Source organism: Megalops cyprinoides, chromosome 6 (assembly GCF_013368585.1).
Source record: "Megalops cyprinoides isolate fMegCyp1 chromosome 6, fMegCyp1.pri, whole genome shotgun sequence".
NCBI lineage: Eukaryota > Metazoa > Chordata > Actinopteri > Elopiformes > Megalopidae > Megalops > Megalops cyprinoides.
The window spans coordinates 10,105,303-10,120,916 of NC_050588.1; the positions used below are offsets into that span (position 1 = coordinate 10,105,303).

Below are 15,614 nucleotides of genomic sequence, written 5' to 3' on the forward strand. Positions count from 1 at the left end.
GTGAAACATTGTAGGATGCTAGGCTAGGGCAGATCATCAGTGATGTTACCTGGGGTCATCGGGTGTTTTGGGTCTTTCCAACATCAGACACCCTCGCCCAGGAGACCCAGCTAAGGTTGATCAGACCTCAGCTTCCGCCCTAGCAGCAATTGTCCATGAATCTGCCCTCTTGATCCACAGCCACCTCACGGCTCTCTCTGCAGCCTCCTTGCTGTTCCTGATGGCTCTCCTCTTTCTCTCCTGTGAAGCCAAGTGCAGAGTAGACCCTGCAGAGGGACTGCCCTGAAAAACCCCTGCATCCGACCTCTACAGGCAAACACCTTGTGTTCCATCCATGTCTATGGCAGTCGCTGGCTAGGCCATCATGTTTCTCTTTTTCCGCTCAAAGGCCTCCTCCATATGTTCCTCCCAAGGCACAGTGAGCTCCAGCATGACAATGTTCTTGGTTGCCTCTGACACCAGCACTATTGTCAGGCCTGAGAGGGGTCTTGGCAACATGCTGTGGGAACTTTAGATCTGTTAGATGTTTTTATTGGCTTCTCTCTGGCCTTTATGAAAGGTCTTGAGCACCTGGTCGTGCCACCACCAGTACCTTCCTTCAGCCAGTGCCTTCGGGCAACAGCTTGGGATGTGCTCAAGGGTCCCCTTCCTCGAGCAAAGAAGGCACTATGGTGAATCCGCCAGGCTCCAATGGTGCAGGTTAGATGGGCTGGGGAGGACATCGTAAACTGCCTGGACCAGGAGCTTGATGCGGTGTGGTTCAGTCCTCCAGAAATCAGACTATGTGACCGTTCTCTCCACAACTTGTTCCCATCTCGTCCAGGCGGCTTGCTGTCTCATCCCTGCCGCTCTGCTGGACCTCTCCTCTTCGACCGCTGCTCTCACCTCATCCTGGATAAGTTTCCTTCTTTCCTTTCCCTGAGCTTTGTCATAACGGGGGGGTGGGAAAGTTCCCAGTCCCGCTCTTCCCCTGGCCACTGCCCCCACCAGGAGTCCACGGCGCAGTCGCAACTCTGCCTGATCCACTGTGGCCTCTTCTCAGCACTTCCTGCCAGTCCTGACTGCTACCCCTGCACCAGAGACCTTCAGGTCGACTGACTCGCGGTATTGCAGCACCTCCCTTGCGCGCAAAACCTTGAACTCCTCCTAAATGGACTTCAGGGAGAGTCTAAGTTTGCAGGTGTTTCCGTATAGGGCAATGCTGCTCGGGCTTCTCAGCAGACCCAACCATCTCCTCAGGTAGCGACTGACCCTCCTTTCTAGGTCAGCGATGGTGGAGATCAGAAACTGGTACAAGATCCTTGGCAAAATCCCGTGCTGGTAGATCCATGCCTTAAATCTTCTTGGGAGGCCTGTCTTGTCCACCTCCTTCAGCCAACCATCCAGCTCCTCGCATGTGCTCTTAACCGATGTTGCATCCTTGATGCTGCTGTTGAAAATCTTCCCCAAACTCTTCACTGGCTTCTCAGAGATGGTTGGGATCAGTGTGTCTGCGATGGAGAACTGGAATCTGTCCATGACTTGGCCTTTTTTCAGCACCAAGGATCTTGATTTCTCAGGCTTGAATGTCATTCTGGCCCATCCCATCAGCCTCCCCAGCCCCTTCAGTATCCACCTAGCTCCAGGCACTGACTCGGTGGTCACTGTTAGGTCATCCATGCAGGCCCAGATTTGTGGCTGGCAAATCCCGGTCCTGGACTTGGGGGCCCTGCACTGCGGCTCTGCTGATTTCACCAACATGTTCGTTGTCAGAGCAAACAGCGTCACTGACATGGTGCAGCCTGTTATAATCTCCAACCTCCAGTCTGTGCCACTCTGACGTTGATGGCCCTGCTAAGACTCTCAGGCTGAAATCGCTGTAATAATCCAGAATGAAGTGTTTCACCTTGGGCCGGCCTCTCTAGTGTGCTGGTACAGAGAGCTCAGGAGCGTCTGCAGCACAGGACATGTGTTACGGCCAGACTCCTGCCAAAGGTGACTACAGGCAGTCACAGGCCAATTGGCAGGATAAATATTCCGCACATAGAAGTACAACAACCCGGCTACTCACTCTTCCGTGTTTGGTCCAGCCGGGCAGACGACGCAGCGGCGAGTGCTTCGGAGTTTTAACTGGCTGAACAGTATTTATACGGATCAGAGAAAAGATAGTTGGAGAGATGCACAGGAGTGCAGTGCACAGGAGTTTTAGAAAGAGTGGTTTGAGAGAGGGAAGAAGGTAATGTGGAGTAGAGAAAAGTGGAGATCTGGAGATGCGCAAAAGTGCGCAAAAGAATGACAAAAGTGCGCAAAAGAATGAAATAAAATGGTGGGGACCGGCCAGTCTGCAATAGACCGTCGGACCGGCTCCACCGTCCTACCCAAAACAACAAAACAAAAGTAGAAAATAAACTCAACAAAAAATGCACCACCGTCTCACGAACTTTACACATAAAGCTGCACTTAAACACTAAGTGAGAAAACAACTAAATTCGCACAATATACCACACTGGTACTCACTCAAATTCCCCGACGACTGTGCTTGCCGCCATAGACGTTTAAATTACCTGAGGTGCACACCTTCGTGCACCCGTGACCCTGACGTCACGTGACCCATAACCCCTACTTCCGTGCATCCTTTACCTGACGTCATGTGGCATACCCGTAACACATGCCAGAAGCCGGATCAGAGGCTGGCGGTAAAGTTGCGAGGAGCCACTGGCGATTAACGAGAGTTACTGGTTGGGCACGAAGGAGAGGGTGGAGCTGTGGGGAAGAGGGTATATCTCTGTCCCATTCATCTTCCCCTGCAGGTCTGGGAGAAGCATGGCACGCATGAAGGGTGGATGAAGGTCAGAGAGAGGGAGAGGAGTCCAGTGATTCGGTGTGCCGCTCCAGGGGCTCAGCGTGACCACATGGCTCATGTGTGTACTTGCACAATGCTCACACAAAAACACATTAATCTCCATGTTGCATGTTTATTGCACTGCAACCTCGAGAAACAAATTAAGATAATTCACGCTGCAGTAAAAGTCGTAAGAACTGCTGCCTCAGTCTGGCTGTGCACACCTGTCCCCAGTTTGTTGATTGGCCCTTTGGCTGTATATATATATATATATATATATATATACATATAAATCGTGTCTGCGCTTTCTCTCATTAGTGAGTCTTGGATTTTCTTTGTTTTGTGTTCTTGTTGCCTTTGGATTTTTCTGATACGGTTTGGCCTTGCTGGTGTTTTTTGGACTTTGGCCTTGCCTAGTGTTTTCGTACCTTTGCTGGATTTGTCTGTTGCTGTTTTTGAGATCTCTTGCCTGCTTTTGAGTATGAAACTGGACTGTCCCAAGTAAAACCCTGTTTGTTTTCCAAGACACCTGACTCTCCTTGAACTTGAGTCCCTTCATTGTCTTTGTTACAAAAGTTGGGCAAAGATTGTTGTGGGGCAGGGTGGAAGCCTCACTAAGAAGACCTATCTAAACTCTTGCTTCTTCTGGAACCCTGTGAAGAGCTACTGAGCTGGTGTCAGAGTGGCCACCTGGTGCACTGTATTTGAATAAAATTTTGTCTCAGCTCAAACCTCAGTCTCTGTCATCCCTGAGTGTGTCTCAGCTACTTAAAGGTAGACAAAGAATTTAAGCCTTCAGTGAAAACAGAAGCCAGACTAGGTGATTTTCACTTATATGACTGGAAAAACGTACAGAATGCTGAGTAATCAAGGCTCATACTTTTATTATATATATGAAGTTTAATTGTTTTCCCCCAAATGAATGTTATGCAGCACAATCTATTTACACTGCCAGAGGTAAAATAAACAGTATTTTGTTAAAAAAAAAAAAAAAAAAACATCCACAGTACATTTAAACATGAGTTTCTTATATTTACTAGGAGGAAACAATTCAAACACTAAATAAAGTGTTCATATCCAATGCACCATATGGAAATATTCATTAAAATTAAAATAGTGGCATTTCCACTAACAGTAACAGAGCCAAGTATTCGGTTCAGTGCTGTTTCTTTCTACTTGCTGTGACAGACTAGCCCATTTTCTTCTGAACAACACTGTGTTACCCCAGACTTATAAAAGCAGTCAACCAAGGCACAGTTCTGTCTTTCTGTGTATCTTCTTTGTTGAGTGGCCTGTAGTTAGTTACTATCCACTTCCAACTCTGGTACCTAATTAAACTGAAATGTCCGTTGGGTTTGAAGTATTTTCCACATATAAAAATAATACACTTGAATCTAACCACTTCTAAGTAAAGTTCTAAGTAAAGACTCTTCTACACTTGAGTGCAGAGGGTAGTGTTGAAGCTACTGCCAAGATGCATGTATTTAATGTTTGCTCAAAGGAGATTGTTTTTTACAGTATAGTGTAAAAGCCCAGAAATGGATTGAACCTGTGCATGTCATTTTAAAGTATTTGGGGTGCTTTTTCCTGGTGAAGGAAAGAACGTGGACTGAATATGTGGCAAATGTGGAAGCAATGAATAAGTTGCAAACATTCAGCAGTCAGCATTTTACTGCATTATGCTGCTGATAATGTGTCATTGTGTCACTATTAATTGATACTACACACTTGCGTGATGGTAGTAAAAGCTTTGCTAGCGAACTAACATGAAAAAAATCCTGCCATATTTGACCACTGGCTCAGGAAAGAGCCTCAGAATGTTTGCAGGTCTCATTCATGTGTTCAAGCTATTCCATGAATGTTAATATCCTTGGAAAAATTTTACACATCTCATACAGAAGGAAGCAGCTGTTGAGACAGCTGTGACCATTTCAGCTATTCTCCCTGGACTTACGCAGCATCCCATGCTGTCCCTTTGGTAGTAGTCGGGCTAGTTTTTGGCAACGACCTGAATATTAATTTCTCAGACCTCTCAGGTTTCACGTTTGAGAGAAACCCACCCTCCTGTTTCCCAGGAGAAAACGGGCGGTTTGACTGGAAGGGGGCGCAGCTGGGGGTTCTCTCCCTGACAGAGCCGTCTCTGTGTGGGGAAAGTGCAGCATCCTGTGAGCTAAGCAGACAAATATTTGGAGCAGAGAGTGTGATCTGGAGCTCTGCTCCACCCACAAGCTCAGATGCAGGGATTTAAACCCAGCTAGTTACCGTATGGCTCCTCTTGTGTGGTTTTAAAAAAAGCTGATTCAGTTTTGCAGAAATGGAGAAATTGGAGGGCACCCTTTTGCACCTGTGATGAGGAGTTACGTGATTCCTTTCCCGAGAAGAAACAGGAACAGAGTGTGTGACGTTTAAACCCTAAGAAATTTTTGGTTGCTTGCCCAGTTACAGTTGAAGGCACGGGCAGCTGCTTTAAGGAGTCTCACTCTGCTTTATTGAAGTTTCTGCAGCATACATGCATTGGCGCTGGTGGTTGACCATGAGCATGGCATCATCTGCTACTTTAATATATGAAATTTCTTACTTCATAATGATCTACTATATCCGCTTTTGGTGATTGATTGTACGGGGTTAAGGTACTGGAGGGTAGAATTTCTAAAGATTGCTAGAATTGCTAAAGATCAATTATGCTCCTTTCCCGTGTTAGCATTCTGGGTACACCCTTGGAAAGTTCATGATCTTGTCTGGTCAGCTCTGCACTATGTGTGTGCTTTTACACCATCAGCAGATATAAGTTCAACATTCTGAATTTATAATGAATCCAATTTTTGCACTGTATAGTTCTTTTCTATCTGTTGGAGAAAGGTTTACAGCAGTGATTTCCACAAATAATGCAAGATTGCCCCCTTATCCTTCTTAAACAGGCTGAGACTGAAATATTTGTCTCTATAGGTTGGCCCGGTGTCCATTGATTATTGATTATTAAAGTAGTAGCATGCTTATTCAAAATTATTCATTTAAACTAACAGTGTAAATTACTGGTATAACAATACCTATTTTCCCTTAAAAAAACAACTAAAATACAATGGTGTGAAAAGAAAATGCAGGGGAGTGTAAAAGTAAAAACAACAGTTTTTTCATCATTTTATTGATATTTTTAGTGATATACACAATTTGTTGTTTCAGATGTATTTTTTTCCACACATAATTTAAATACTGTACAACCACCTGGACTCGGACTATAGAATACTCATCTTCATAGCTGCTAAACAGAGAGTGCTTTGTTTCTGCAGTGTGCTTTGACAGTCACTGGAGGAAAACGTCAGAAAACCCTGTGCTTGGTGAGGCCTGGCGTCATTGACAATCGTTAGGAAAACACATGCACACACTCGCGCACACACACACACACACACACGCGCGCATGCACACACACAAACACACACACACACACAAAATTAAACGCACACCACAGAAGTGAGCTCAATGCTCCTTTTACTCCGCTCTCCTGGAGAGCTTAACCTCACATTCGGCTACAGCTGATACAACGATATATTGCTTCTACACAGACAAATACAATGCTAGTGCCTGGCTCTTACAATGTGAGTAGACTTCAAACAAAAGCCCAGCATAGAGTACACAGAGCTGAAAGATGTACAAACAAAAATTATTTTGGAGGTAAAGTAAAAAAAAAGAAAGTCAACTGCATTCAAATTGAACAGAAATATGCACATACAGTTTGCATTGTTAAGACATTTAGAACCATTTTACTTATTTATTTTTATTGTATTTTTTTGTTTTAAAGACAAAAGAGGGTGGATTGTTCGGTTTAGCTGTCTGAAATTATTGTACAGAAAGGAATATGTACCCTAGACTACTATTTTGAAATGTAAGCAGCCCCCTATAGAGTGTAGTCCGAAGGCGACTGCCGAAAGGTTACAGTGCTCACAGCCAAAAGTGAGTCCCAACTACAAAGTAAAAGTACCAAGAAAACCTTGAGGAGGCAGAAGTGCTCTGAAACAGAGACAGGGCCCCTTAGCACTACTTGCACATAAGACTCAAGCACTTACTTTGACTAGCCATAATAATATCCCAATATAGTTCTCACAAAGCTGTTTCACAAAGCAATACAGTGCATTCATGTAGGCTATAGGAATGTCCCTTTAGGGAGCAGAGGAGGGAACAGAAACATAGATTGCTTGTACAGGTGGTTCAAAGTCACCAGTAAGTCATTACATGGACAACACTAAATAAGGAACACACAAAACACACACACTGACCCTGCCCCAAAAACACAATACACAAATCTGTCAACTCCCCCCGCTACCCCACCCACCCACCCACCCACAATAAGAGATAAGGGCACGCTGACTACAAAAATTATAAATATTTTGAAATGTACAATGATATATTTATATACAGCACATAGGATGAAAATATTTGCCTCATCACTGTTAAATAGTTTTCATTGTTACTTTTAACAGAATTTACAATGACATATACAGTTTAAATATACAATAATACAAATATAGTAGTTGATTTCCTCAGTAATACCATGGCTTCTAGCATCACAATAAAAAAATAAATAAACAATTGTTTTCAAAAAAAATAAGGTCAACTAAAATGGATTTTTAAAAATCTTAATAGCAATACTTTTTGAACTAACGAAAGAGAGGCCCTGGAGTTTTGCCGCGATTGCTTCAGTGACGGTTTCTGTGAGTGAGATGCACCACACAAGTCTGAGATATGAGGAGGCAAAGGGAAGATACAGGCGGAGGTACAGTGTCGATTGTGTTTTCATGGGCAGTAATGGACCATGGGAAATGTCACAATCTTCCTGGTTCCTCTCGATTGTCTGAAATGATTAGGAATGTTAGCACAGTACATGATGGGACATCATCTAATTTACTCTTGGGTACCAAAATTAAGCAACCAATTCATCAATCTAATTACACCACATTTAAATAGGTCAATACTGTTCATCTGTCATGCAAGTGAAAATCATCAGATACCTTTTAGAATTTGGTGACAGGTTTAGGGTTGGGGTAAAGTTAAAATGTTGAATTCTGGGTCACAGATGAAGATCTAAAGTTTAAGTCTGTGGTTAGGACTGGAATCATACAAATAACCTGTGCTTTAGCTATATGGTATTTGCAATGTAATTACATCATGAAATTGATTACCTAATATTAAGAGTTCCTGATTATTGTAATGCAGCAACTTCCTAAAGTGACTGCGGTCCAATACTTTGTGTGCTGTCATGTGATATTGTGCTTGCCCTGTGCTTGTACAGAACTGTGTGCTCCACATGTGCATTAACACAGCCAGAAAGGGGAAAACACACAGAAGAAATGGAAATAACATTGATACAAGTAGAAGCATGATCGTAATATGTCAGTTATATTAAGGTCAAGAGCTTGTGGGGACAAAATGTGATAATGGTGAGACAGGCTCGGACTTGATTTTTAATCTGTGCTTAAAATGAAAGTGACACAACTCCAGTGCCCCCGCCTACAATAAAGTGCACAAACTGGTTATGCCTAACCAATCAATAATGGAACTACTGTCACAACACTATAATAAGCTTTTACAGAGCATTATACAACATTGGGCTTAGATCAACAGAGATGAATCGGATACTTAGGCACCTATATGAAACTGTGCTTCACGAAAAATGTGTCCTGTGTCACTTTAAGCATTAACTGGGGTGTGGGGCAGAGGAAGGGGGGCAGGGGGAGTGGTTGCAGAAAATCCAAAGCAGTCATTCAAGAAGAGCAGTGATTCTCAACACGAGTCAGGACGTTTTCCAGATACATCCCATACGACAATCAACGAGTAAAGCAGAATCAATAAATAAAATTAAATAAGATCATCACTAAATATATGAAAGTATTTGTTTTCTTGTTATGCCATTATGGCTTATTGGTCATTTTTATAAATGTGACCAAGTATGTTTGAGAGCATAGCATTTACCACATTATTGATAAATAGTGACATCTAGTGGTAATTTTTATTTCCCTCTCTGTGATGTTTTAAACATTTTACATTTGGTCCTTTTGAACACACTCACATTTCATTTCACCTTTGTGACAATTCATAATGGAAAAAGTATAGCTCCACACACAAGAACTGATTGAACTCCTGATCTGAGGAAAGCATACTTTTGGGTTTTGGTGATTCTGTCTCTACTATTTTCCCTAGACTGAACATACATTTTGTGCTGTCATTATTATTCTGCCTTGTAATTGGAGAAGCCATTGTGCAGGGTTTCACAACTCCAGTCCTAGATTACCCTAGCTCAGCATTTTTTTTTCTCCTTGTGTTTAAACCACTAACATTCAAAGGTACTCAGGGAGGCTGGATTGCCTAATTGTTGGTTAAAGCCGACAATTATTATTGCCCTCCAGGAACAGGATTGAATAACTCCGCAGTTGAGGCTTCAGGAGATGTTCTGCTTAACCCAGCAAATGGCCCTGCGATTCATGAAGAGCAACAGCCTGGGACCTTACATCTCATCTCATCCGTGGAGACTTTTTGGATCCACCGTTTTACCACCGTTTTCACACCGACGCCCTGGGGAGGACCCCTTCCGTCTTTTCCAAACACTGATCTGTTATTTTTCAGGCTTTAAAAGCACAGCAAGGAGCGGAGCCGACGCACCTCGCGGCTGGCGAATGTCACGGCCCGCTGGCGTTATTGCACAATGCCCTTCCTCTAATGCTTCATGAATCACTGCTTCACGAGCTCAACGAACAGCGGCCCAACGGGCCGCGCCTCCCTCCTCCTTCACCGAACAGAATGGACTTCTGCGGAGGCGGACCTGGGTCGGTACCTGCTTTTTTTAAACATAGTGGACACGAGTTGACATCTTACATAGCGCGGAATGTGGAGGTGCTACACTACCTACAGTAAGACCTAGTAATTTTCCTATGGGGGAGGCGCCAGTACTGGAAATTCTCTATGGCACCAGGTGCAAATGCACATCACCACAGCTTTGACAGAAACGAAATGGGAGAAATGGCCTAAGTCCACCTCTCCCACACACACATTTGTACAGATATAGAATACATAATATTGTGGAATATGACGCCTACACAATGCAAAACTGCAATATTGGTCAAATTCACAGGATATATAGTGGGAGATCAACAGGTCAACTATGAAGGGATAAAGAAGTTTGGGTAATGAATCCTATTGGTACAGTGGTTTTTTACAACCTCTTCAAACTGATGGGTTTGATCTTCAGTGTGAGAAACTGGTAAAAATTGCATTTACCAGATTTGAAATGTATAGTCCTGGTTTACATCCACTAATATCTACATGACATTTACAACTCTAATTCAAACAGAATTTTTTCACTCATTGAATGTGGCCAGTTCACAGATCAGTTCACCAGGTCAGCCCGGTGTGCAACAGCTTTTATTCCATTAAAATGGCAACTCTCAGTGCCTCAGTTCATTTCCAGAAAGCACCAATGTCTTCTTTCAGTTGCTTTCACCGGCTATTAATACTAGCCTGTATGAGTACTGTATTGTCACCTGGTTCTAATGTGTATTTACCGGTATAACAGAAACTGTCTGGAATATTTAGACTATTGGAATTGGGGCCCACATGTAATTTTTTTAAAGCCAAAACCTCAGGAGGTCAGAACAGCATAAGTAAGTTTAACAAAATCTCCACCAGATGGCAGCATAGCTTGAACACTGGATGTGAAACTTGCCAGGTGCAGATTTGAATTCTGACTGAGGACCTGCAGCGTTACCCCTGAGCACCTGCAGCGTTACCCCTGAGCACTGCACTGTTTCAGTGAATATTCAGTGGTGTAAAAGAAACTGTATAAAGCTATCTGTTAAGCAAACAAAGAAACAGAGTTGTCTGTTTGTGTAAAATGTTACATTGACTCTCCCACTATATATGTCCTAGTTAACTACTTACTTATCTACCATATTTTACACCTTTTTTCAGGAAAATTAAAAAGTAGTCAGAAGTTCTTTCTTCCTTCACTCCTCCCCTTCTGGGGTTCTCCTGCTTCCGAAACTGCGCTCACAAACAAACAAACAAACAAAAAAGTACTGCATAGCGCATCCTCTGGGGCGTCACAGAGTGTTGCAGTGTTTCGGACACCTTAACCCATACTAACCTTGCAGTGCACAGGAAAAGAGTCCTGTGGGGACGTTTAGGCACCCACCAACCCCCTGCCTGCATGCCTGCTCTCACTGGTAATGCCTCTCCCAGTGTCTTACAACTACCCTGGGAAAGCAGTTCCTCTCAGATTAATTGTTAGGAATCTGGTTTGCTGGCAAAATCGAGGGCTTGAGCCATTTGACGAATGACATGCACAGACTACGTGATTTGGATGTCTGTAAAGCTTGCAGGCAGGGCATGGGTACTCTCGCTCACCTTCACAATAGAAAAAGGGAGACTGAGAAAGGGCTACATTAAAATTCAGAGGCTAAAGTAGAGCCGGGCGTCCCGCGACAGCGGCAGGCCCTTCGGCGTATGGGACGGGGTTAAGGTGTGAGGAACGCTGCGGCGCCCCCTGGTGCTGCTTTCTGTAAGGGGTGCGACGGGGCCTGGCGGAGCTCGCTGGGGGGGGAGGGGAGGGGCGGGGATCATAGCTCTGACTCAGGCGTGGTGGCCATCAGATAACCGGTCCCGTAGCGGCTGTTTGGGGCGGCGCTGGTCATCTCCAGCGGGGAGGTGGTCCCGGGGCCCAGGTAGGAGCGGTGGGTGGGCATGGGAGAGGGCGTCTCGCTGGGGTTCTTGCCCAGGATGAAGCGCGTCTCGTCCTGGTCCTCCAAGTTGGACATGTCCTTCATCATGCAGCTCTTCTTGTAGGAGACGGACAGCTTGTTGGAGCCGTCGGAGATCAGGTTGAACCGGCGGGCGATGAAGACCACGGGCAGCGGCAGCATGGCCACGATGATCAGGGCGAAGCACATGGCCAGTGCCCAGGGCGGATAGCTCTGGAAGCGCTCCATAGCCTGGAGGGGACACAGAGAGGAGGGGAGAAGTGAGGACCTGGACCTGATTCACTGATAGTGCAGTTTCCGGATAGGCTGATCGCAGGCACAAAGACTCAGATAGGCCATCCATATGACATAAATGTCAATGGATCTGCACAGGTCATAATGCTGCCGGGATAGAGGCTATCGTTCAGGGGCTACTGGCTGGATAAAGCTGTTGAGGGGAGGGGAAGTTCATATACAAAGGATCTAGTGGGACTGGGTGGTGCAAAGCTTGGAGGTGGGGTTTCAGAGTGCTTTAAAAGCTTTAAAGCACGTGCTTTATCTGAGAGGTGTTGTAAATGCGACCAACACAGACTGGATTTCAGACACAGATGCATCAGCTGCTTGAAACAGTAATGGGGCACTGACCAGGTCCTGCACCCAGGCGTTGTATCCCGGTGGGCTGATGGCCATCTCTATGATGGTGGCAGCGATGAGCACGATTAGACAGAGCGGGGAGACGTACTTCCACATGAAGTAGTAAAAGCGGTAGGGCCGGAAGCCCAGCATGTCCTCCAGGTCCTGCATGAACCTGAAACACAGACACAACAAGGGAGAAAATGGCAGATAAGGCATACTGGCTACATTAGACACGCGTCACATCATACCCAATGAATGCGGATTGTTTTTAGTGGACGGTTGAGAAGGCCATAGGGCCATGCCTAGACTTGCTCACGTCCCTTCACTCAGCTAGCTCCCCACTGAGCCCCCACACACTGTCAAGACCCCTCTGATCTCGATTGGCGTGGTGAACTGTCATTCAAGCACAGGTAAACAGATTCTCCCCAATAGGAAAGGGGGGTCCTGCAAAGCCCCCTTGACACACCTTCAGTTGCACACATACCTCCATGTTCTCGGGAGGATTGTGGGAGACCACTGTGGCTGGAATATGCATGTGTCCATTAAAACGAACTACACACACACACACACACACACACACACACACTCACACACTCACACAAAACCTATAAAAGCTAGCACACTAAACCATCACTGGTGTCTAACAGTTGTACATTTCTTTTGGCTGTGTGGTGATTGTTGGTGGTGGTGACAGTGGCAATAAAGCTATTTCCCTGGATACTCAGTGTACTCCGTATTTTTGTCAGGTCCTTCTGAAGCAATGACATCCAAGGAGTTCCACCATCCCCTCAAGGACTTTACAGGTGAGAACAGCAGAGTCTCACAAACGTAGACTGGAGATGTGAAGGTCATTAGTTCTGTGCCACCTGTCCAGGTGGAGGCCCTTGCCTCCCTGACGTCACACTGTACCTCTTGGTGCCGTAGATCCAGGACACTGAGACGTTCTCCAGGATGACCACGATGGTGAGGGGCAGGCCGGCAGAGTAGTCGTCGAACATGGTGACGAAGTAGTTCCCCGACCGCTGCACGAACAGCAGGCCACAGAGGAAGGCCACAATGCAGCAGCACACTGACACAGGAGGGAAAAGAGCAAAGGAGAGTAAGTCCCTCTGGATGGATTCTACTGGGGGAGATCCATCAAGGCAAAATGGACACATTTTTACGCATTACCAAACACAGGCCACTATCACAAGATACTCAAGCTATCACAAGATACTCTAGCAAGAGTCAAAGGATTGATCTGATATATCATAAAAGATTCTTGAGCACTAATCAAACCACTGACCTGCAAACAACACAGGATAGTTATTCCTACAGTTAATCTTATTCTTTATAAGTAGTTTACCTTTAATGGTTTGCCTTTACGTTTAACATCTAATTTAAGATAATTTCTGGAAAAATTCTGTAAGCCCCTAGGAAAGTGCTTGGTTGGACGCACTGACTGCACATAGAGTCACAAGGCAGTTTTATACAAGTTTTATAAATGTTTATCCATGGAAACACGTTCCCTGGGTTTTATTTTGTCATCAAACAATCTTGGGAGCACTTTTGCACCGATGCTGCACAACATTTGAACGGTGTAGGAGGAAATCTGTGCTCTTCCTCTGCGGAAGTCATCTTCGCTCAATCTCGGGGGAAGCGGAGCGAACGGTACCTGCCCGTGTTCGGGGGTCGGCCGGAGTCAGCGGGTGGCCTCACCTGTGAAGAGCTCCTTGCGCACCTTAAAGGTGTCGACGATGGGCGTGGTGATGCCCTCCATGGTGCCGATCATGCTGCCCAGGCCCAGGTTGATGAGCATGAAGAAGAACATGACGGACCAGAAGGGTGAGGCCGGGAAGTGCGTCATGGCCTCTGTGAAGGCGATGAAGGCCAGGCCCGTCCCCTGCACCGCCTGCATTGCCGAGAGAGAGAAAGGGAGTGGGGGGGTGAGGACATGAGGCACCGGGACTATCCCACAAATACCCAGCTGTGGGGGTGGCTTCCAGCATGGCTTCTCAACTCCAGTCCCTTAGGGGGCCTATATCCAGTAGGATTTCCTGCTGTGTTCAAACCCTCTGAACTGGGGAAACAAAGCTGAACCAATCAAATCAAGACAATAACGGGCTGGATCAGGTGGGTATGTGCTGGACCTGAGCAAAAGCCCTCCGGAACCGGGGTTGAGCAGCCTTGGCTTACAATGTATGTGAGAGCCGTGCAAATGGGGTGAGCCCTGCCAGGGCTTCCACAGAGCAGTCATTTCAGAACAGACAGGGTAATATTTGCAATGTAAGTTATTGAATATAATCTGACACAAGTAGCACACAGCTGAACACCTCTTTTCAGCACAGGCTTCAACACTGTGAATGGTCAAACCAGGCTTGGCAGCAGGAGAAAATACAGAGGGGCGCAATTGCAATCCCCAGGGGTGTACAAAAAGTCATAAATACTATATAGACATCAGGATATAAGGAGACAACTGGGGGTGCACTGACGTCCATCTGGGGGTGCAATGCACCCCTAAGCACTCCCATAGCGCCGAGCCAGGGTCAAACAGTGGTAATCTGTTCTCTACTGCTGGAACACGGCCTTTCCACTTTTTCACAGAGCACAGCAGTACATACAAAAATGACAACTCTCTCAAACGGTAGCTAGGGAAACATAAGCTTCTACAGGTCAGCATAACTCTCCAGTTGCCTCAACAGCACGAGCCTTGCACTGACCCGGGCCAGGCCCCTGCAACTGTGCGGACCCACCTTGTTGAGCTCATCCTCCAACAGGCAGGGCTCCAGGCCCAGCTTGGCGAAGCTGCCCTCCCGCACCGTCTTGATCACGCCGTACATCTCAGCATAGTCAGAGCTGGTCAGGTGGGAGAAGTTGACATGTGGCGGGATGAGGTCGTGGCTCAGCTCGTTGGAGTTCAGGTACCCCAGGATCTTCTCTGCATTCCTACAGGCAGGGGGTGACACAGTCCAAATGGATTAAGTGGTACAGCAGAATATGAGTTAAATTATATTATACTTGATATATTTTATATTTATTTATATTAAATGGCAAGGATTTGTGAATAGGTGACCAGACCAGAAGGGTGCAGTCCACTGCCTTTGCAACCTACATGAATATTTTACCTGGGCTTGTTTAGTAAATACCCAGTCACACATCGGGGCCGCAGTGTAGCATAGTGGTTAAGGAGCAGGACTTGTAATCAAAAGGTTGCCAGCTTAATTCCCCATGAGGGCACTGCTGCTATACCCTTGGGCAAAGTAGTTAACCCACAATTTAGTAAATATCCAACTGTTTGGATAACTTTATATAAACCTGTAACTGATGTAAGTCGCTCTGGATAAGAGTGTCTGTTAAATGGCAATAATGCAATGTAATGCAATATAAATGTGTCATGCAAAACATCTAAGCTTAGAGGCCCTGTTGTGTAATGTTGATACAGTGGAAAAGTGTGA

At 45.6% G+C, this 15,614-nt stretch overlaps 1 protein-coding gene and 1 pseudogene across 1 annotated transcript in view; both read right to left on the minus strand.

Annotated features, from left to right (window-relative positions):
* Positions 1–120: 120 nt before the first annotated feature.
* On the minus strand, positions 121–2,629 carry LOC118778935 (annotated as a pseudogene).
* A 5,087-nt stretch (positions 2,630–7,716) lies between these two features.
* The window catches only part of LOC118779110 (sodium-dependent neutral amino acid transporter SLC6A17-like), a 32,233-nt gene continuing 24,335 nt past the window's right edge, over positions 7,717–15,614 (minus strand). Inside the window, exons 8-12 of the mRNA XM_036531005.1 lie at positions 14,913–15,105; positions 13,879–14,071; positions 13,090–13,249; positions 12,190–12,352; positions 7,717–11,796 (exon numbers count right to left, since the gene is read on the minus strand). Coding sequence (XP_036386898.1) covers positions 11,425–11,796; positions 12,190–12,352; positions 13,090–13,249; positions 13,879–14,071; positions 14,913–15,105 — 1,081 coding nt within the window. The 3' untranslated portion in view covers positions 7,717–11,424. The remainder of the gene's footprint in view (positions 11,797–12,189; positions 12,353–13,089; positions 13,250–13,878; positions 14,072–14,912; positions 15,106–15,614) is intronic.